General features: G+C 41.6%; 1 protein-coding gene across 1 annotated transcript in view; it reads left to right on the forward strand.

The window, feature by feature from the left end:
- The window catches only part of ALG14 (ALG14 UDP-N-acetylglucosaminyltransferase subunit), a 95,693-nt gene that overhangs the window by 12,893 nt on the left and 60,611 nt on the right, over positions 1-22,189 (forward strand). Inside the window, exon 3 of the mRNA XM_055585035.1 lies at positions 21,482-21,613. Coding sequence (XP_055441010.1) covers positions 21,482-21,613 — 132 coding nt within the window. The remainder of the gene's footprint in view (positions 1-21,481; positions 21,614-22,189) is intronic.

Genomic DNA, 22,189 nt, shown 5'->3' on the forward strand with positions numbered 1-22,189 from the left:
CTGTGAATTTGGCATTCATTTATTTAACAAGTATTTATTGCATTCCCATTGGGTGCTAGGGATACATTAGTGAATAAATTACAAATGCCTCTTCCTTTATGGTGTCTATATCTCAGTAAGGGGATAATAAACAAGATATTTAAGTAAAATGTATAATTTGCTAGTGATAAATGCTAAAGAGAGAAATAGAGCAGGGAAATAGAGCAGTAAAAGGGAACAGAGAATATTGGGGAGTTGAAGGGAGATTGCAGTTTTTGGTAGGGTGGTTGGGAAAGGTGATACTTGAACCAAGACTTGATGGAGGTATGGTGCAGAGCAGCCTGAGGAAAGCCAGTCTTGAAGAGGAAACAATAACTGCGGTGAAGCGCCCTGAGACAGAATTGTACCTGCATATTTATGGAACAGCAAAGGAGATCAGTGTGGCCAAAGCAGAGTAAGCAAGAGAAAGCTCATAGGTTATGAAGCCATAGACGTCAAAGTGGGGATAACAGGGTCAGATCTTTTAAGACCTTTTGGTCCATTTTTAGTCTTAGGTTTTTCCCCCCTCATGAGTGATGTGGGGAACCATTGGGAAGTTTTAAAGGGGAATGATGTGATCTGGCTTATATTTTAATAGGATCATTTTGGCTGCTGAATACACTAAAAGGGGCAAGGGCAGAAGCAAGGAAAGCAGTTTGGAGGCTATTGGAATAATTCAGGTAAGAGACCAGCATGGCTTGGACAAGGATGGCAGTGGTGGGTGTGATGGGGAACAGTCAGATTCTGGACATACTGTGAAAGAAGAGCTAATAGGATTTCCTGGCAGACAAGGTGCGAGATGTGGAGAAAAAACAGAGTGGGAGATGACATCCAGATTTTTGGCCTGAGCTACTAGGAAAATTTGGAGAAGGAAATGGCAACCCGCTCCAGTGTTCTTGCCTGGAGAATCCCAGGGACGGGGAAGCCTGGTGGGCTGCCATCTATGGGGTCGCACAGAGTTGGACACGACTGAAGCGACTTAGCAGCAGCAACTAGGAAAATGGAACTGCCGTTCATTTACATGAGGAAGACTACATGAGAGAACAGCAGGGCTGAGTGTAAGATATCTGTGAATATATAAGCAAGGATGTTGGCTGTGCAGTTAGATGTATGAGTCTCAAGTTGAAGGAAGCTGGTCTTCAACATGAATTTTGGAGTCACCTGTGTTTACATGGTAATACTCAAAACGAGAAACTGTGATATCACCCAGGGATTGAATGTAGTTAGGAAATAGAAGACGGCTAAGAACTAAGCCCAGAGCACTCTAGGTTTCAGATACAGGGGAGCTGTTACTGTTGTGGAATTATCAGCCTTCAGTTTTTTGTTCCTCGGTAGGCCTCTGCTCCGGAACCTGGGGAGGGCAACCCAAAACCCAGCTCTAGCTTTCTGGCATCATTATGTCCTCCTCCCAAGGTTCAGGGTCACAGACTGCTCCCATTTCATTTTCTTCTTGTTTCTAGCAAGCAGAGATTTCCCTTCTTTCCATTTCAGATTATATTTTGTTGTGTATCTTGCAGCATTTTAATCCATTTAGAGAAGGGTTTGGGTCTTCGTTTAAGTCAGAGTTTTAATGTATCCTCTGTATATGTATAGATGCCTATTCTACACTGTCTGTATTAATGTGTTTAGTACATCTAATAAATAGCACCCCCTACCTATCCAATTTTCCCCACTCTTTAAAATCTGGTATAACTGTACCAACTGCAGTTTCCTAGCAGTTGATAATACTCCTGCAGTTAAAGTCCTTGACTGTCTCTTTTTAGTCTAATTTTTTTCTTAAACCAGAAACTCTGTACCACTTTAAAGCATTAACAATAATTGCACTCTGTGCCTGGGTGGGGTGTCTCATCCATATCGCTCAGAGCACTTTAGGAATAAAAGTGCATCAAGTCCCACTTGGTTCTGGTAAGAAGCCAAAACCTGCATTCTCAACACAAGCCCGCTCTTCTAAAAACATAAAGAAGACCTTTGCAGCAACCAGAAGATACAAGTGACCTATTATTAACCTCATATTGTTGCCCAAGTAGCATAGGAAGTTTCTACTGTTTGGTTAATAACTTAGTCTAATGTGGAATTTCTAAATATTTTTGTTAGTTTTTAGAAAAATACTTAAATGTTAATATTTGTCTATTTATGATATAAATATCTAGCAGATTTTAAAGCTAAATTTTATGTTAATAATATAGTCTTATTATTGAATGGTAGAGATGACCTACTTTTGTTGCAGAAACCTCATTCAAATTCCTTTGATTCAGTACATTTTTACTTGTATTTAACATCTTTAGGTACATAATTTATCTTATTTATAGTTACACAAGAGTGAAGAGAAATAGTTATTTCTGGTGCGCTTTTAACTCCTCTCAGTCTATGTTTCTTTAAGTAGTTTAACTCGCTTTTGAAGAGAAACAGGCTTCTCTGGGGAGAAACATCTCGATGCCACTCAAATAAAGCAACCAAAATTAAAAAGGTGAGGGGCAGAATGCTAAGCGAAACAAAAAACAAAACCATGTTTAGCTGTGAAATTACCTGTATGAAAAAAATCTGGAAAAGCCTTCTAAAGAAAATGTAATTTCCACTGGGATTATCTCTAAAGTAAAGAGTGGCTAAAGTAATATCTTTTCGAAAAATTGGATGGTAACCTTTCCAAATAGAACCAATTACCAGAGCTGTATTATATAAAGGTAAGTGAAAAAGCACAGCAGAGCTTCTTCCCGGGAAGCAGTCATCACCTGTTGGCCTGTGTTTCAGCAGGGACGTCCACCCCTTTGGGACACTGAGGGAAATGAGAGTCAGGGCACTGCACTGTAGATTCTGGTTCATTTTTTTATTTGCTTCTCAGTCCGCGCCTTATTTGTTAACCACCCGGCTTGACAACCATTACTCCTTGTAACTTCTGTTAGAGCCTGAGTTGGCACCTTAACGTCATATCAGTAAAGACAGAAGTTCAGTGACACGCAAATAAAACATTTTTTGAATACACATAAAAATTAAAAGACTGAGCTTTTTTCTTACGTAAAACAATAATAGAAGTTTCTGAAAACTGAGTTGAAGGATTGAAAATTAGGGTCAACCTTCTTTACTTTTGGGTCACTGACTAGATTTCTCACTACTCTATAGTTAAGCGTATAATGCTTTGCCAAGAAAGATTATTTGTTTATTTTGTGGTGGGGGGGGAGAATATTCAGTGCATGCCAATTCTGTACAAGACATTATGCTTATGTGGATATTTCAGCATATCTTTATAATCAGTATGCCCCATAATTACCTGCTGCAGGACTGTAAACAGTTATTTTTCTGTTTCTTTTCTTTTCCAAAAGTTCTGTTTGTTTCTAAATTGAAAAACTGTAGACAGCAAAGAAGTATGGAAGTGAAAAATGGGAGTTTCCAGTAACCACTCCAGTCACTGTCTAGAGAGAAACACTGCACCAGCTTGAGTCATATCCTGCTGGTATTACTCTTTTCCTCCTGTTATACATGTACTTATAACAGGATGTTATGAATTATGTGTGCATATATATACGTAACTATATAAACAGGGGTGGGAGAGCATAGCATGGCTAGTCTATAAATCACACCCTGTACATTGCTTTCAGCTTTTCTGTTCTTTTAACTCTGTACCTAGATAGTTTTCCATGTTGGTACTTGTTGGTCTACCTTATAATGCTTAGATATGTAGTACTGTTGTACCTTTTCCCTATTGCTGTTTTCAGGTTTTCATTGAATACTGCAGTAAACAATTTTGAATTTATGTTATATATAGTCTGCAAGTATTCTTATAACTTTCTAGATTTTCTGCAAATGTGAGTGTGACTTTGATTAGAAAAAAATTAAAAACAAAAAGCCCAAATTAAGTACCTTGCTGACATGGAAGGGCACTGTAGGGCCCCTTTGGCTCTGTAGCATTCTGCTAGAATGTTGATTGAATTCTTGATTTGATGTAAATGCAGTAAATATATGAGAGTATCCTGTGAGGTAAACAAGTGTAATAGCTATCCCAAACTCGTACTGTTTTGGTCACTAAATAAAACCCTCCTGGGCCTCTCTTCATATTTTTCAATAGTTTACTGGGCCAGGTGGTACTGAATGCATGCTATGTTCAAAGCCCACATATACTGCAGTTACTTTGAATTCTAGTCTTCTTGTCTGCATCATGTTCATATTCTTGGCTGCCTACATTTATTGTCCTTAAACAGTGCATTGAACAAATAACCTATTATTCTAACATTTTTAATGATTTCCTTAATGTGAAAAAGTGTATTTGGAGCCAAAAGCCAATTTCCATAAGAGGCATTCTTCTCCCTAGAATCAGACCCCAAACAACAATACCTGCCAATTCAGTTCAGTTCAGTTCAATTCAGTCGCTCAGTCATGTCCAACCCTTTGTGACCCCATAGACTGCAGCACGCCAGGCTTCCCTGTCCATCACCAGCTCCCAGAGCCTGCTCAGACTCACGTCCATCGAGTCAATGATGTCATCCAACCATCTCATGCTCTGTCATGCCCTTCTTCTCCTGCCTTCAATCTTTCCCAGCATCAGGGTCTTTTCCAATGAGTCAGTTCTTCGCATCAGGTGGCCAATGTATTTCAGTTTCAGCTTCAGCATCAGTCCTTCCAATGAATATTCAGGACTGATTTCCTTTAGGATTCTGGTTGGATCTCCTTGCAGTCCAAGGGACTTTCAAGAGTCTTCTCCAACACCACAGTTCAAAAGCATCAATTTTTCAGCACTCAGCTTTCTTTATAGTCCAACTCTCACATCCATACATGACTACTGGAAAAACCATAGCCTTCACTAGACGGACCTTTGACAGAGTAATGTCTCTGCTTTTTAATATTCTGTCTAGATCAGTCATAACTTTCCTTCCAGGGAGTAAGCGTCTTTTAATTTCATGACTGCAGTCACCATCTGCAGTGAGTTTGGAGCCCCCAAAAATAAAATCAGCCACTGTTTCCACTGTTTCCCCATCTATTCCCCATGAAGTGATGGGACTGGATGCCATGATCTTAGTTTTCTGAATGTTGAGCCTTAAGCCAACTTTTTACTCTCCTCTTTCACTTTCATCAAGAGGCTCTTTAGTTCTTCACTTTCTGCCATAAGGGTGGTGTCATCTGTGTATCTGAGGTTATTGATATTTCTCCCGGCAGTCTTGATTCCAGCTTGTGCTTCATCCAGCCCAGCATTTCTTTCCCCAATTTATGATGCAGTATCAGTCAGAATTCTAGAGTTTTTAAACTTTTTTTTTTAATTCAATGTTAAATAGTTGTTTTCTACTTGCCAGGCATTGTAATAGGCAGTTGGGATACATCAGTGAAAAAACAGGCCAGAAATATTGCTGCAGTCATGAAACTTACTCTACTCGAGCTGGATCAGAAAGGCAGTAATACTAGACAGAGTGAATAAGAAAACCATACAGCTTGTTAGTAGGCGATCAGTGCTGGGGGGTGATTGCCCAAGAACCGGGGGCTGGGGTGAGGGATTGAGAATTCTGACAAAGGAGGAAAAATTTGCAATTCTGATCAGGATCTTCAAGAAAATGGGAGCACCTGGGAGAAGGCATTTCAGGCAGAGGGTGTGGTCTGGAAAAACTGCCTAATGGATGTTGGGGGAATGGCTGAGGGTCAGAGTGAATGGAGGGAGGGACACCAGAGACGAGACGGAAGGGTAGGTTGGGGCCAAATGGTGTGGGGCCTTGTAGGCCCATGTGAGGACTTCCTGTCTTGCTCTGAGGAAAATAGGGAGCTGTTGGAAGGTTTTGCTCCAGTGAGTGACGTGGCCTGACTGCTATCTTAAACAAATCACTCTGGTTGCTGTGTTGCACGTAGACTGTAAGGGACAGGATGAAACCAAGGAGGGTAGTTAGGTAGTTGAAGCAATCCAAGCAAGAGCGAGTGTGGCTTGTATTACTAGGGATAGGAACAGGGGGAAATGGCTAGAATTTGGATTTTTTTTTTTCCTGAAAGTAGAGTAATAGAATGTTCCTGACAGATTGGATATGAGTTGACGAGAAAAGAGAAATCAAGCAGAAGTTCAGAGATTTTATCAGTGGCCCTGGGAAGTCTATCAGTGGAGCGTCCTCATCTCCAAGTGTCTTTATAAATAATATTTTGTACCACCCAAATGAGTCAACAGCCTCTATCTACACTGGCTGGAGGAACCAGGATGCAACCTGGAATTCAAAGGGGCTGCCCAGGCCCTCCCAGCACTGCTTTAAAACTATTTCCTAAGTCCTGTGCACTTGCACTCTCTCTTTCTCTTTTTTCTCTCCCCTCCCCTGCTTCCCCTCTCACTCCTCCTCTTCCAACCCAAAAAGGCCTTTCAAGCTCCAGAAATGATTCTTCGAAGTCCTTCCGGGTGTTTAAGAACTTTGTAAAATGTTAAGACTCTCCCTCGGCTGCTTCCTCACCCCATGTTGCTGTCATTCCCTCATGCTGCCACCAGGTGGCAGCGCACTGCGGAACATTATGCTTTTGGGCCCTGCGCGACTTCTCAGTAGGGGCAAGGGACCGCTGGACTTTAGAATGGATTTCTAATATATATCGCATACTAATCTGGCTTGGGGAAGATGAGGAGAGATTGTCCCCAATTCTTTTTTTAGTAGCATCATATAGCCTTGCTAGGGATAATATCCTTTCTTGAGTTTGAAAAGGCTCTAACTGGCTTTCTAGCAATCTTTCCATGTAGAGTGTGAATTTAAAGACTTGCTTCACCAAACACCTTCTTGAGGTTGCAGTACTGTTTATTTGTTTTATACGCTGTTTATTTGTGACAGGTAGAACAGCTCCCTAGAAGCCTTCCCAAAAGTAAAATCCTTGAAAATTATAAGTGGATATTAAGTAGTTTCTGTATGCAGAATTTGGACTGTGTTTTTATAAAGTAAGGAAAGGAAGTACCCTTAGTCTGAGGTTTTTTTGGTGTGGTTGGACAGGCAGAGCATGAATACTAGAAGCCTTAGGAATTAATTAATGATAGTGTTATTGGGCAGTGCTGCTGACTAAAAAATAATATAGCGCCAGGTACCTCTGGAGTATGGAGTACAGGGTAGGGTGGAAAAGAAGCCTCTTGGTTGAAGTCTGCCTAACTGCCTTGTCAGTTACGCTCCCAGCCTCTCTGCTATTACCTGGTAGAAAACCCAAGGTTTATCCACCGGAAAGGTTAAATAAAGAAGTTTTGGCTTTGGAAACAACAAACCAAATTGCAGATGGGTTAAGACATTGCCCTAAAAACTGAGTGCTTAAGGAATGTGTATAACTACCCCTGTTCCCCCCATGCATACCACTTAGGTCTCCTTTGCCATCGGTTCATATGTTTCCCCAGGCAGGAGATTAAACATTAACTTTGAAGAAACTGATTTGCTTTGGAGAATAGAGCTATGTATTCCAACACTTGGGATTTTCCCCCAGTGAAGTGGTCAAGTCCTGTTTTTGTCCTCTACGTGACAAGTTCCACCCAGCACACAGAGCTTCTGTCTTCCTTTTAATGCCTCATTCTTCAGTAGGAACTGGGATTTCTCAGCCTTGGTACTGTTGATATTTTAGATGGGGAGGCTGTCTTCTCCCTGTGGGATGTTTAGCAGCATCCCCAGCCTTCACCACTAGAGGCCAGTAGCACCCATTCCTTCTCCACCCCTCACCCCCAGTCCCACCCCTCACCCCCAGTCTTCCGGCCAAACATGTCTCTTATCCTTGTCGCCTGAAGGTCTTCCTGAGGGAGAAATCTCCCCCTCTCTCTTGAGAACTACTGCTTTGAACCAGCATCCACAGACTACCAAATATTGGAAAAAAGTCCCTAACATAAGAGAAGGCAAAACTAACCAGGAAAGGGATTTTGAGAAAAGGAATGGGAAGGGTGGAGGAGGGGGTTTTGAAGGAAAACAATAACGTTAGAGAAATGCGAGGACATTGTATCTTTAAAAAAAGAATGAGATCTACCTTCTAAAAGCCCTCATAGAATAAGAAAGACCTTTGGCTATTATAATTTTAATTATAGGAATTAAAAAATCAGAACATTGGAAGAGCATATTCAAGAACTCTTCTGTAAGTAAGAACAAAAAATAAAAACAGTAGAAAAAAGGTAAAAAAATTAAATAATTAAATTAGATGTTGGCAGTCTACTATCCAAAAAGACCAAGGACATAGGGGAAGTTGTTTTTTGTTTTTTTGTTTTTTAAGTGAAGAGCCAAGAAAAATTCCCAGCACCTGAAGGACATGACCTTCAAACTAAAGGACTACCCCCAAGCCAGTTAAAACTGTAGTCACAACAAGATATATCATCATCCTATTTCAGAACTTGTGGTTAAAGAGAAAAATTGCAAAAACATCCAGAAAGAAAAAGGAAGAGAGTCATGTTGGGGGTTCTAATGGCATTCAGAATGACAGTGGAGAAATGTCCTCAAACTGATTCCCCATAAATCCTTTCACAGAGGACGCGCTCCACCAAAACAAGGGAAATCCAAGAAAGAGGAAGCCTTTAGTCCAGGAGTCTGAGAGCAGCAAGCGGAATTCTCAGGATGGCAGGGAAGGAGTTCTGTGAGAAGACAGCCGTGTTCAGCAGGCCCAGAGAGAGAGAAGACCATGCTGATTTGCGTGTGAAGGAGGGACAGCTCTGGAGCTAGAGTGTTGGGGGCCTGGGCGGGAACGGTAGCTTCTCGGGAAGGGCAGAGGGACGCGAAGAGTGAACCTGGGGAAAAGTAAGGAAGGCGGGAAGTTCAGCACTCGCACGAACAAATGGAGGTTGTGTTTGACAAGAATCACGACAGCTGCTGAAAGCAGTCGGTTAAATTTACAAGGCAAGAAATTATTTCAGATTTAGAAACCCAAGACCGTCTTAGAATGTTTTCAGTTACAGAAAAGGTTTAAGTTAGCTGGTATTAAGATTGTACAAAGTGGGTAGAGGAATCATCTTAGCGTTACCAATATGGTTGATTTTCAGTTTTGTTTGAACATTTTCTGTGTTTTCTAAAGTTATAATTAGAAAACAAAGTGTTTTGGAGGGGTTTTTGTTTTTTTTGTTTGTTTGCTTTTTTAGAAATAAAGCTGAGAAGAGAGAAAAGCCCCAGTGGAACTAGTAATTTTCTGAATACCCACATTTCATCAGCACTAATATTTAGGGACTAGTATAATTTTTTGGAAGCACATTACTTTTTCTGTTACTTTAATAAATAGGGATCTCTTGGTATCATCTTTTAGCCTGTCTGCATGAGTCAGTGACAGTTTCCTGATTGTAGGACTCATCTACCAAAACTTCTGAAATTAGCATGATGTGCTTGCATTTAACAACACCTGCTGTTTTCCACAAGGTGGGGTGCTGACTTCACACAGTGAACTGAGGCTGTGCTTAACTGCTGAGACTTCTAAATCTAATGCTAATGCACTTGGTATCTCTCTTACATAATTCCCAGGCAATCCTAGAAGTAAGTTTGTGAACTGTGTAAAAGCAGTTATGGGGTTTTGTTACAGTTCATGGTTTAACATATTTACCTTTTTAGAGTGTGACCAGTGTATACATGCACTTTTCCTCTTTATAGTGGACCTTAAGTATATTCAATTATAGGTGAAGGTAAAAAATATCTCTAATTTGGAAGAGGATCATTCTAGATGCCTGAAATACCTTAAATAGAAAGTATCTAAAATGTATTGCACTTAGAGATTCTGCCGTGGCTCTTTCAGTGAATAAATGATTATTTCTAAAACAGTACATCAGATAGATGTATAATATATGGTTCTCAAGTATTTTAAGTAGCTTAATCTCTTAAACTCCTTCCCAAATCTTAATTGTCGCATCCTCCATCTCTTCAACAAAGGCAAATTAAACTTTCTTTGAATCAGATTCTGAATTGATGTTATTAAAGTAACTGTAAATAGTATATTGCAGTTATTTCAACCTTCAGGTAATTTAACTTCTTCCCTGTGCCAGTGAAATTTGTATGGGCGTCTTACAACATGCAGAGCTGGTAACATTTTACAGTATGATGCTGTTGTTTCTCCATTTTAAAGCAAATTAAAGACATTATAATAACCAGTGTTTGACTTTAAATATTTACATAAATAGCATACTTAAAAAATTCATGGACCCAAGTATACAGTAATTTTTGTTGTTGTTGACACAAAATCAGGATGTGGCCTGTTTCCTTTTATCCTTCCTTTTGCATAGATGGAGATTCTTTGGTCCCTTTTAGCCTTTAAGCTCCAGGAAATAATTCTGGAGCCAGTAGTCACAATCCTGCCAGGGACAACGTAGTTCTAAGCCCTGCAGGTAGTGAGACTGACCCGTGGTGGTTTCAATCACCAACTGACCAAAGAGCTGAGCTAGAAGGAGGCAAAAGTGGAAGAGGGGTACAGGGGTGTTCACTTGTCCTTCAGGGATGTGAGAGGCGCCTGAGTTGTGGTAGAAAGTGACAACCCACGAAGTGACCTGTGAAAAAGGAGCTCTGGGTTCCAAGCTGGGTCCTGCTGATGACCAACCACCTTATCACTTCAGGTAACTTAGTCTCTCTGGACCTCATCCTCTCACTGTGAATGAAGCCAGGAGGCCTGGATGAGACCAGGGATCCTCAACAGGCATCCATGATCCCACCATTGGCTGTCAGGTCTGACTTGTCTGAGACAAATGAGGCCTCTGCTCCAAGCCAGGTTACGCTGAGACCTGTCAGCACCTGCCTAGAATCTAGATTTCCCAACACTGCCTTTTCCTAGATTCCCAGTTGTCTTACTCTGTCTACCACCCTGCCAAGTCAGTCCGTTGCCCATGTTCCTGTACAAATCCTTGTCTGTCCCATTTCAACCTGAAAATTACCTGTATGTATTCTCTAACAGGTGGTGCTAGTGGTAAAGAACCCGCCTGCTAATGCAGGAAACATAAGAGATGCGAGTTCAATCCAAGGGTTGGGACAATCCCCTGGAGGGGGGCGTAGCTGCACACTCCAGTATTCTTGCCTGGAGAATCCCATGGACAGAGAAGCCTGGTGGGCTACAGTCTGTAGGGTCGCAAAGAGTCGGACACAACTGAAGCGTCTTAGCACACACATTCTCTAACACTGATATATTTTGTACTTAGAGTGTTTTTCTGACTCAAAATTATGCTCAAAATCTAACCACAGTGATATGCTCTCAGTGTGTTTCCTCTTTTACCATCACTCCCCTAGAAACCTGAGAGTCACCCCAAGCTCCCCATCCTTCTTAAATCCCTGATCCCCGCCTCTTGCCCTCTCCAGTCCTTTGCCTTAGTGTTATGAGCATACGTTAGGCCTTCAGCATCATTCTCCTGGTATATTTGTTTCTCCCAAATGCTTTCCCTTCTCTGGTTGAGACCCCTCAGCAGGGCCCCTCTATCCACTCTCTTCATACTCTCCTTTTTAGCATCTTCAGTATCTCCTCTTTGCCTTTAGATTTGAGCACGTACTCTTTAGCATGGCTTTGGGGGCCCTACTTCTCAAGCTCCATTTGCTGCTGCTCTCTGCTCTTTACATGCCAAAATCTAGTTCCCAGCTATTCCATGCCACTCCATGCCTCCCTGCTGTGAACATGCCAGAAGAACCTCTTTCCCCCTCTGCTAGACCTGGTAAATCTCATATTCTTCCAAGTTAGATAAAACAGCTCTTCCATAAAGCTTGACTTAGTTTATCAAAGTATTAATTCATCATTTCTTACTTGGTGCTCACATTATTTTTAATAATTATGTCTCTTATTGTATCAGTCTCTCTGATTGCAATTATTAGTTGTCCTCTGTCACTCTACCAAATGGCAGTGAGTTCCTTATAAATATTTTACTTACCCTTGTGCTCCCAGCCCAGTTCTGTTACCTAGTAGGTGCTCTTGGGAGTTTTATCTGAGCTTACAATGAAGAGTCCAGCTCTGATAACCAGTGTTGTAAATGACTGCTTCATCTATGATTTGAATATATTTTCCTTTTTAAGCAGAGGAAAACAGTCTTTAAATTCATACCATTTTAAAGCTAAAAGGAAGGGTGTTTCAACTGCAAGTGCCCTAAAACCAAACTCAAAACTGGCTCGAACAATAAAGAGAATGTGTTGACTTACGACATGGGAAAAATTCAGTCTTGTTTCTGGCAAGACTTGGTCCAGCTGTCCAGGGAGATCACCAAGGATAGCAGCATGTCTCTGCTCCATCTTCCGCAGAGTCATCGCCATTGGGCCCCCCAATGCTGCCTCCAGCAGCCCCCAACTCTCCCCCCAGGGGAGCAAAGAGCATTAGCACCTCCTGGCTTCATGTCTTTGCCCTAACTGTCTAAGGAAGAAGAAGGTCTCTTATAGCATGTAGGAGAGGGAGGGATAAAGCGTCTTTTCCCAAAAAATCCAAGCTAATATCTGCTGCCTAATGATCTCCAACTGGGTCATGTTCCCATCTTTCAGCTAATCATCACAGCCAGAGGTGAGCGTCGTTCCCTGGTGCTGAAGCTATTCCAGGTCTACTCTTGGAGCTACAGGTTGGGAGTTAAGGAGATGGGCTAAAATCCCACCAAAAGCATCTGACTGAGAATGTGAGCAAGAGTGAGTTACCCAAAGGAAAAATCAGATTATTGCTGGAAAAAGAGAGTCAATAAAAGGCTGGAAAAGGACAACTAATGTTCATTATGAAGGACTTTAGAAATCTTTTGGGCCAGACTCCCATAATTGTTTCAAGAACAAACTTCTTTTTTATTTCCCTGAAGCCTGAGACCTCCACGTAAGAAAAGAACTTCTCAAGGTAAAGTGAGGAATGCCTGCAATTCGTGAGGCAGGGCTATAACAGCAACCTTGTCTTCTTTGACGAGTCAAGCTTGAGAAGCAGTTGTGGGATCCTGATGGCTGGTTAAGGATTCCTGATCTCAGCCAGGCCTCCTTGCTTTCCAGTGAGAGATCTGAGGTCCAGAGAGGCTAAGTCACCCGGGTTTCAGAGCTGATTATCTGAGCGGAACCCGGCTTGGAACCCACAGCTCATTCATCCTAAGTCACTTCACGGTGCATCGTCATCATCTACCGTGAAGTGAGCAGCTACCGAGTTCTGGAAGGACATGCCTATAAAACCTTTTTTTTTTTTTTTTTTGGTAAATTATGGTCATCTTGATTTCAGAATAGTTGGGTGAATCATCCAACATACTTTTACTGTATATTATACTTTTCATTATTAAAAAGAGCAGTTATGAAAGAAAGCTGAAACCATTTTTGGTTGAATAGAATTTTACCATTTTCATTTTGTCTTGTTTCCAAGATTCTGCACTAGCGTGGCATTCACTAAATAATAAATGTATTGTACATTTCAGTGTGTGGTAGCAGCGAAGAATGACTTCATAGACCACTTGACCTGCTCTGTTGTGGTTTATGATGCCATCTGGATTCCTTGGTGGAATTATTTCCATCTAAATCACTATAAACTCCTATTTAGCTTGTCACAAATCTAAAGCCAGATATGTTTGTGGTTTTTAGTAGTGATGTAATTCTGAAAGACACTTTGAAAGTTACAAGTTGTCATATACCCTTAGCATTTCACTTAGTGTTCCATATAATTCCAGACAAACTAGAAGCTTGAAAAAAAAAAAATCTATTACTCTTTTTTTTGTTTTTAACTCTTAAACATTCCGCCTTTGCTGTGGATTTGGTTATACATCAATCGAGTATGTGTGGGGAACACTGGGAGGCTCTGTGGGCTACACAGTAATGTAAGCCTAGTCCCTGCTACTTCTTAATGAGAAAGCTTACATAGATAGATGGAAAGGATGTCTCTAACTATATGGTGAAGAGAGAATAAGAGAGAGTCCCTTTTTGTCTTTGATATCACTGCCAATTGTGTGAAAGAAACTGGATCACGTTGCAAGATAGACACATACTGCAGGGCGGCCATGTTGACCTGCACAGAAAGAAAGGACTCAATTACAACATAGTTTCTCAGAGAAGGCAGTGGCACCCCACTCCAATACTCTTGCCTGGAAAATCCCATGGACGGAGGAGCCTGGTAGGCTGCAGTCCATGGGGTCGCTAAGAGTCGGGCACGACTCTGTGACTTCACTTTCACTTTTCACTTTTATGCATTGGAGAAGGAAATGGCAACCCACTCCAGTGTTCTTGCCTGGAGAATCCCAGGGACAGGGGAGCCTGGTGGGCTGCCATCTATGGGGTCGCACAGAGTTGGACACGACTGAAGCGACTTAGCAGCACCAGCAGCAGCACAACATAGTTTCTAGGAGTGTGTGACCTAGTTGGCTGCCAGGTAGGAGCAACAGCAAAACAGCAGAACCTGCCAACAGGGCCTCGGGGTCTAATATTCAACAGAAAAGTCTGAAGATTTCTAAGGCCCTGCGTTTTTGTTCTGAATTTTCCCCGGAAAGGCTTGGGGGCAGAGGAGGGAGTCATTGGTAACAGCAGTAGGTAGGGGAGGGGAGCCAAACCTACAGTGCAGAGCGGAGCACAAAGCACAGAAAGGAGAGAGGAGGCCAGGAGAGCAGCTTCCATAGAGATGCAGCACACTCTGGGGGTGGCAGGCTGGCGACACATGGGGCAGGCGGGTTGCCAAACAGAGAAAGAAGAGAAAATGGGTCAGGATGAGTAGCTGGCTGTCTTAGAAACGACAGAAGGCCAGGAAGCACAGCTCCAGGGGCAGCTGATTCAACTAGCTGTGTGTTGGGGAGTCAGGCTTCTCAGCAGGAAGGCTTAGGGACTCAAGGCCAGGGTTCCAGTCCTGGCTCTACCACTTGCTGGCTCTGTCCCCCTGGGAAATTTGACTCCTCATCTGTGAAATGAGGAAATGGGATTAATTGGTGCTTTATGTTCCTGAGATGGTATGAGATAAAGAATCATTATCCTCCCCAGCAGAGACCACAGGTTGGGACTTCTAGAAATGGTAATGACACTCATTTATCTACTCAGTGGTAAAGAGCATGTGTGACTCATGAAACACCATGCTGCGTGCTGGCCTCACGAAATCCTGTCCTTCACTGGAGCTCTCACTCTGGGGAGAGAGGCAGGGAGCAGTCAAACCATCACAAACAAGTTAATTTGCGTCACCAAGAACTGCTGTGAAGATAGTAAAAGAAGACAGTGTGGTCAGGGAGGGGTTGATGGAGGAGAACTGAATCCTCTCTGAGGAGAGAACATTCAAGAGAGACCTGATTTGCAGGAAGGAGCTTCCTAGAAGACAGTCCAGGGGCAAGGCAGACTGCTCAGAAGAAGCAGAAAAGGCCCTCAGGAAGGAATGAGTCCGGCACATTCACACAGCAGAAAGGAGACCAGTGTGGTTAGGGTGAGCAGGGGGTGGTTGGGGAGGTAAGCCAGCCCCAGACTACATGGGACCTTGGAGGCAATGGTAAGAAAGTTGGATCTCATCCCAAGTGCAGCAGTAAGCCTTTGGAGGGTTTTAAGCAGGAGAATGAAAGGAAAGATCTGCTGTACATTATGAAAAGATCACTCTGGAGATTCTGTGAAGGATAAAGTGAAGGCGAGCAAGAGGAGAAGCAGAGATGAATTAAGAGGGAATTGTACTAGTGAGAGGTGGTGATGGCTTGGACCATGAAAGTGGCAAGGATGTAGGGAAGAAGTGGGTAGATAGGAATGTGTATAGAGGTTTGGGAAGAAGGAAGCAGGGAGACAGTCCCCCCCACCAGCCCTCGTCTCGGCTAGTGCCAACATAGATCTTCATGTCTATTCAGGAAATCTGTTTATGATAGAGTCTTCTCTTCATTTGTCAATTTCTAGTTTGGGAGTGCAGGAGTATCCTGTTTTGGTAGCAAATATAATAGTCGAGTTTCAAGTTGTTATAGAAAAGCCTAGTAAATAGAGGAACACCAAATCAAGTATATATTTCTTGCCCTAGTAGAATGGATTGAGGGCCAGTTTAGCAGTCCACAGTGTTTCTCAAAGGAAGAACTGTCCCTGGGTCTCTGTAAGAATCCAGGAAAAAGCTGACCCTGCTTGGGTCATGTGGCCACTCCCAAATCAAATGTTAGATTTGGGGATGTGGCTCAGTGGGTAAAATGATGGGTGAAGCATGCTTTGTGTCCTGCATGCCATTAATAAGACATAAAAAAAGGGTCGGGACAGTTTCTTCAAGGCAAAGGTACAGACTAACAAAAACAGTATGTCTATAAAGATGCCTTCACTTGAATTGCTCCAGATGCCACAACTCCTCAGAATGCCTGGTCACAGCCAAGCCTAAATTGTAGCTCTCTGAAATTGTTCCATTCCTTTGTCTTCAAAGGAACTTTTGTGAAGACCAAAATATAAGCATTCTGTCAATCAGTTTTCCTCATTTACGTCTTTATATATTTGATTATCTTCTGAAACTCTACAAAGTAATAAAAACTCTCTTAAGATTTTGTCCTGGCCTGGTTCTCAGTATTTCTTCTAGGTGACATGGGACATCAGACACCCCAGCACCAACTTCTGTGTATCAGGCATGGGTAACTTGAGGGGTCCGTCCATATCAGGATGGCCTCAGGCTTCCAATCACTTGACTGTCTGCCTGCACATAGGTTAATACAGACCCAGTGGGCATAGAATTTTTCAAACACTTTTAGATACACAGTGGGAGGCTCTCCTTTAACCTCACTCCCTTTCCCTTTGTGCTTATACCTCAAGCATCAGATCACTCCTCTCTCATGGACCTATTTTCTGAGGAGAGGATCCGCAAGGGCTAGGAAGTTCCTTGAGGCCCTTGTGAATGGTCGGTTTCACAGAGAGAAGTCTAGGCTGTGTACCCAGGTCTCATTAACTTTTCGTTGGTTCCTTCTCATCTCCCTTAGGGTTTCTTGCCTCTTGACTCAGGCTGTTTGTGAACACTCAATCCTGAGCTATGCTTGGGCAATTTCCCTCTATCCCCGGAATTCCCATTTATTGAGTAGATTGTACAAATAAGGCCCATGGAAGTGCTCTGAAATTACTTCCTTTGTGTCATTTTTTCATTCCTAGTCTAAATACATCTCAGCTAAGTGACAGGAAGCTTGAATTATTTTCTATTAATATCCAATAATGTACGAATCATTTATTCAGTAAATATGCATTGCTCAAATACTCAAAAGCACTGAGATTGCAGTGATTCAGGTTCCTGGCCTCTCCAGGTAAATTATATTCTAGTGGAGCAGACAGACAGACATGTGGAGGAAACATATAATATGCCAGGAGAGTAAGTAGGATAACTTTAAAACAAAAGGCAAGCCTGGTGTTTGGAGGAGAAAGGAGTGTGTGTACAGGCAAGAGGAGCAGGGTTATATAGAATGATTAGTCGGAAAAGGTGCCTCTGAGAACTGATCTGGTGGAGTTGGGTGGGACGAGACTTTGATATGGAGAGAAATCTCTATTTTGGTAGGGTTACCAGTTACCTGACAATTTAGATGGTATTTGGAGGTACCGGCCTCTCTGGTGTAAAGCCATAAGCCAGAAAGTGGCACCATATGTAACCACCACCACTCACCCTGGCCCCATCCCCTGCTAGTAACCGTCATGGTTCTGACCCCTTGCCTAGCTCGATCCTTACTACCCACCTTTCTCCACACTGGTCACCACCTCTCCGTTGCCCTGTTTATCGCCCTGGTAGAACATCCAGGCTGGCTTTCTTCACAGCTACCACTTGAGCTCTCGTCCTTGATGGTAATGTAGATGCTTGCATCACATTGCCTTGGACTATTCTGAATAAATTTTCTTTCCTATCTCTAGGATGAACCTACCTACTCATTGCCCACCCTATGGGTAACAATATACTCTATCATTGAAACTGAGACACTTCTGAGAGCAGAAGGAAGTATTATTAATAATTATGCTGGGACTACACGTATAAACCGGGACCATCCTGTGAAAACTGGATGATTGGTCACTGTGTGTATGTGGTGATGGGCCCAGTTATCTCCAGCTCATGAGTGGAACCAGGACCCCCTCCCCAGCCTGGCATCTCATCTGAAGAATGAGGTTGGGCTCCTTATATGGCTCATCCAGAAATCAAATATAGGTCACCCCTCTTCAGGCACTACCTTGTTTTTTCACCCTCAGGCCTGTCTTTCTAGTTTCCATCAAGGAGGCTCCAGGACACACTTCGACTAGTTTCCCTTCTGCTGGGAATGGACTGGAGATTTCCAGAACCTGTTTTCTCAGCTTCTTCAGGCTGCCACCTGGGATGAGATGTAGGCTCTTCTCCCTTGTCCAGGTCTCAGAGAGCTGTGTCCAGACCCTTGCATAGGCCCTATCGCCTGTGTTTTTGCCTTTCTGGGGTTCAGAAGGAGTCAGAGGAGTGGACTTTCAAGCCAGAGTCAAACCAATCTTCCTTCCAACCCCTCAGGATGCTAAAAATACCCCCCAAAATATTGTTCATTGCTCTTTAGATAGCTATAAGCAAAGAAGATGCAGTGTGTGCATGTGTGTATATATATATTAATAATAGAGTGAAATAATGCTATTTGCAGCAACATGGATGGACCTAGAGACTGTCATACTAAGTGAAGTAAGAAAGAGAAACACAAATACCATGAATATCACATATTTGGAATCTAAAATATGACACAATAGAGCTTATCTACGAAACATTCACAGATACAGAAAACAAACTTGTGGCTGCCGAGGTGGGGATGGCAGAGGGATGAAGTGAGAGTTTGGGACTAGCAAATGCAAACTGTTGCATATAGAATGGATAAATAGTAAGATCCTACCATATAGCACAGGGAACTACACACTCAATATCCTGTGATAAACCATAATGGAAAAGAATATGAAAAAGAATATATATATATATGTATAACACAGTCTCTTTGCTATACAGCAGAAATTAATACAACATTGTAAATCATCTAAACTTCAATAAAATAAAAAGATTTAAGTTATATTGTTCACAGCTTTAAAAGATTCAAGGAGCATAGTAAATACCCATGCTTTTTGAATAAAATATTGTAGATATTAAAGTCAGGCCTCAAATTTTGGAAGTAACACCAAAAAAAACCTTTATAATAAGACTCAACTGAGTTATTTTTACTGTAATAATAATGACATCTTACTGGGTTCAGATGTATTGTCTAGTACAGGTCCACAGTCCCTATTCTGAAATCTTAGAAAGCTTGGAAAACCAAGGAAGAAAAAAAGTTCCAAGTTTGTCACAAGTTTATCTGATAGTAAAACCTGGGTTGAATTGGCGTGAAGCTTATTGTCTCATCTCACTTAGTGTGAATATTCCTATTTTGCTGCAGAAATATTAATATTTGAAGAAGCTTGGAGAAGTTTCGGTTACTTCTCCAAACTTTAAAGGTGGGTATGTGTAATATATGGTATATGTACTATAATACCTGTTCACAACACTTCTGACCCAAAAGGTTTCTGATGGGGGATTTTGTCTCTGTAGTGCTGAAATCTAGACCCACATGCCCACAGTGCAAAGAGCCAAATTCTGACAGCCAGAGTTTGCAGCAAAGTAAGGGTTTACTGCCAGGCACCAAGTAAGGGAGTGGGAGACAAGCCTCAGATCCATTCCCACTTTTTCTTTAAGTTAGGTATTTCTTTTTTTTTTTTAAGGGCAAGAACAAAGACTGATATTAATTGGCTTGTGACATTTCTTAATCATAGTTTCGGGACTCAGAATGTTCTGTTTTGTGAGTCTCAGACCAGGGGGTCCATGGCTCGGGGGTCTGTTAGCTCATCTTGTCCTGGAGAAACAACCTGGGTTTGTATGTTAACCATGAAAACACATACTAGTGATCTTAGTACATTAGCGATGAGTATTGGCAATATATATTTCAGTCATCGGACACCGGTAGGATTAGTGCTCAGTTAGCATAGGATTGAGGTCAGAGGGGACAATAAAGGGAATAAAGATTTGGATAGAGAGATTAGTCATAAACTCAGTAAGGGAACTCAGTTTTAGGGGAATTCAGTTTCAGCTAACAGGACTATTTTACCCATTACATGTTTTCAATGAATAATCTCCACAAATTAGGCAAACACAACCTCCAACAAGATTCCTCACAAGTTTGCCCCCTTTTGGATTCTGCTCCTTGTATGGTCTATTGTTTGGGAACTATTTGTATTATTTTCTCATTGAACATTTAGTACCTTAATCCTTTGGAAGAAAGCAAACACACTGAAATAGTAAATGATTAATAAGTAAATAATAATAGTGAATAACATATTGAGCCCAGAGCTTTCATTCTTCACTGGTGTAGCATGGAAGGAAGAGGGAATATCCTTTGTCATCATATGTAAAAGAGAGTGGTCACATGTGTCCCCCATTTTCACTTTATGCTGAATTCTAGGAACTACATAGATGCCCTCCTGGAGGATAGCATAAACCTTCACACATGATTTCATGCTTTATGAGTCTCAGACCAGGTGGTCCTTGGCTCAGGGACCAATTTCTTCATGCAAATACTAATATTTGTATGTCTTCATGCAAATACTAATGTGTGTACCAGTGTATGTACCAACACACGTAACTGTGTGATTTGTTAATACATACTGGATCATATTAAACATACTGTCCTGCAACGTGCATATTCACCTTGACAACTTATCTGGGCACATCTTCCATCTCTGTTCATATAAATCTGTATCATTTGTTCTTATATATTTCATTGCATGGACTTTTCCTATCCCTATTGGAGGATATTTGGGCGGTTTCCAATTTCCACAAATACAGTGATAAAGTGGATAGCATATGGATAAATCTGTAGGATGTATTTCTGGAAACAGAAAGGCTGAATCAAAAATAGACAAACTTAAAATTCTTATAGATATTCCCAAACGGCCTTCCCCAAAAGTTACATCAATGTGTTTGCCAAGGGAATGTAAATGTCTGTTTCCCTATATCCTCAGTAATATTAAATATCCACAATCTCTGCCAACTTGGTAGGTGAAAAATAACTCATTGCTTCCTTTTATGTTTAACTGTTAACCATCTTTTCAAATGTTTCACTATGTTTCCTGTTTAGAATTATCTGTTCCATCTCCTTTGCCCATCTTGATACTAGGTTACTTGCCTTATATATTGATTTGTAATGACTCTGTGTATCCATATGTTAAGGTCTTTACATAAAACATATTTTATAGAAAATTTCCCTTAACTATTGTCAGTAGGCTTCCTTGGTGGCTCAACCATAAAGAATCCACCTGCAATGAATGAAACCCAGGTTCGATCCCTGGGTTGGAAGGATCCCCTGGAGAAGGGACTGACTACCCACTCCAGTATTCTTGCCTGAAGAATTCCATGGACAGAGGAGCCTGACAGGCTGCAGTCCATGGGGTAGCAAAGAGCTGGACATGACTTAGCAACTAACAGTTATTGTCAATATTCACTTTAACAAGCCTGTCATATTTAGGAACTTTTTGTGATAACCCAATGATGTGTGTTGTATAAAATACGAAAAAGGCTTAGCTTAAAAGTAATTCCAAAGAAAGTTAAAAGTAATCAAGAGAGCATTTCCTGTTTGTACAAATGTTAACTGTTACTATGTTTAACTCCCGTATCAGTGGCCCAGTTGATTTGGGTTTTCTCTATTTCCTTCCAGTTTCCTGAATACTATGTTCACCGCATTCCCAGAAGCCGGGAGGTCCAGCAATCCTGGCTGTCTTCAGTGCTCACCACCTTGTACTCCATGTGGCTCTCTTTCCCCCTGACTTACCGAGTGAAGCCAGATTTGGTACGTATCTGGTACCAAATACCAAATTTGGTGTTTGGAGGGGAGCGAGGGTCACTGTCCTATGGATGCTTTGTTGGTAATAGGACAAGCTGTTTTCTTAAACAGCTACCATTTATTATTGCGCTAGATACTGTACCAGGCCTTTTATTAACGTGTGCTAAGATTTATCATTTCAGTGCACTTTGGTGAAGAATTTGTCTTCCCTGTCTGGCTATAACTTGAACTCTGAATTTGCCTTCTTCCTCCCTCTCTGTCTGATGGCAGTAAGAACTAACAGAGCACTTCTTTAACCAATTTGTGCTCCTGTCCACCTGTGGTTCCTGAGCCAACATCATGTGCTTACTTGTCAGCTGGAAAAGAGCCAGTTTTTTAATTCCTTTTCAATACTTTTCTTGTTTTGTCAAAACTCTGTTACCGATACTCTGTAATGGCCTATTTAGAAAAGAATCGAAAAAAGTGTGGATATATGTATCTTATTTACTTTGCTGAACACTTGCAGCAAGCACAACATTGTAAATCAATTATACCCCAGTAAAAATTTTAAAAATTGGCAATCTAGTAGGCAAATAAAACTCT

This window comes from Bubalus kerabau, chromosome 6 (genome assembly GCF_029407905.1).
Source record: "Bubalus kerabau isolate K-KA32 ecotype Philippines breed swamp buffalo chromosome 6, PCC_UOA_SB_1v2, whole genome shotgun sequence".
Taxonomy (NCBI): Eukaryota; Metazoa; Chordata; class Mammalia; order Artiodactyla; family Bovidae; genus Bubalus; species Bubalus kerabau.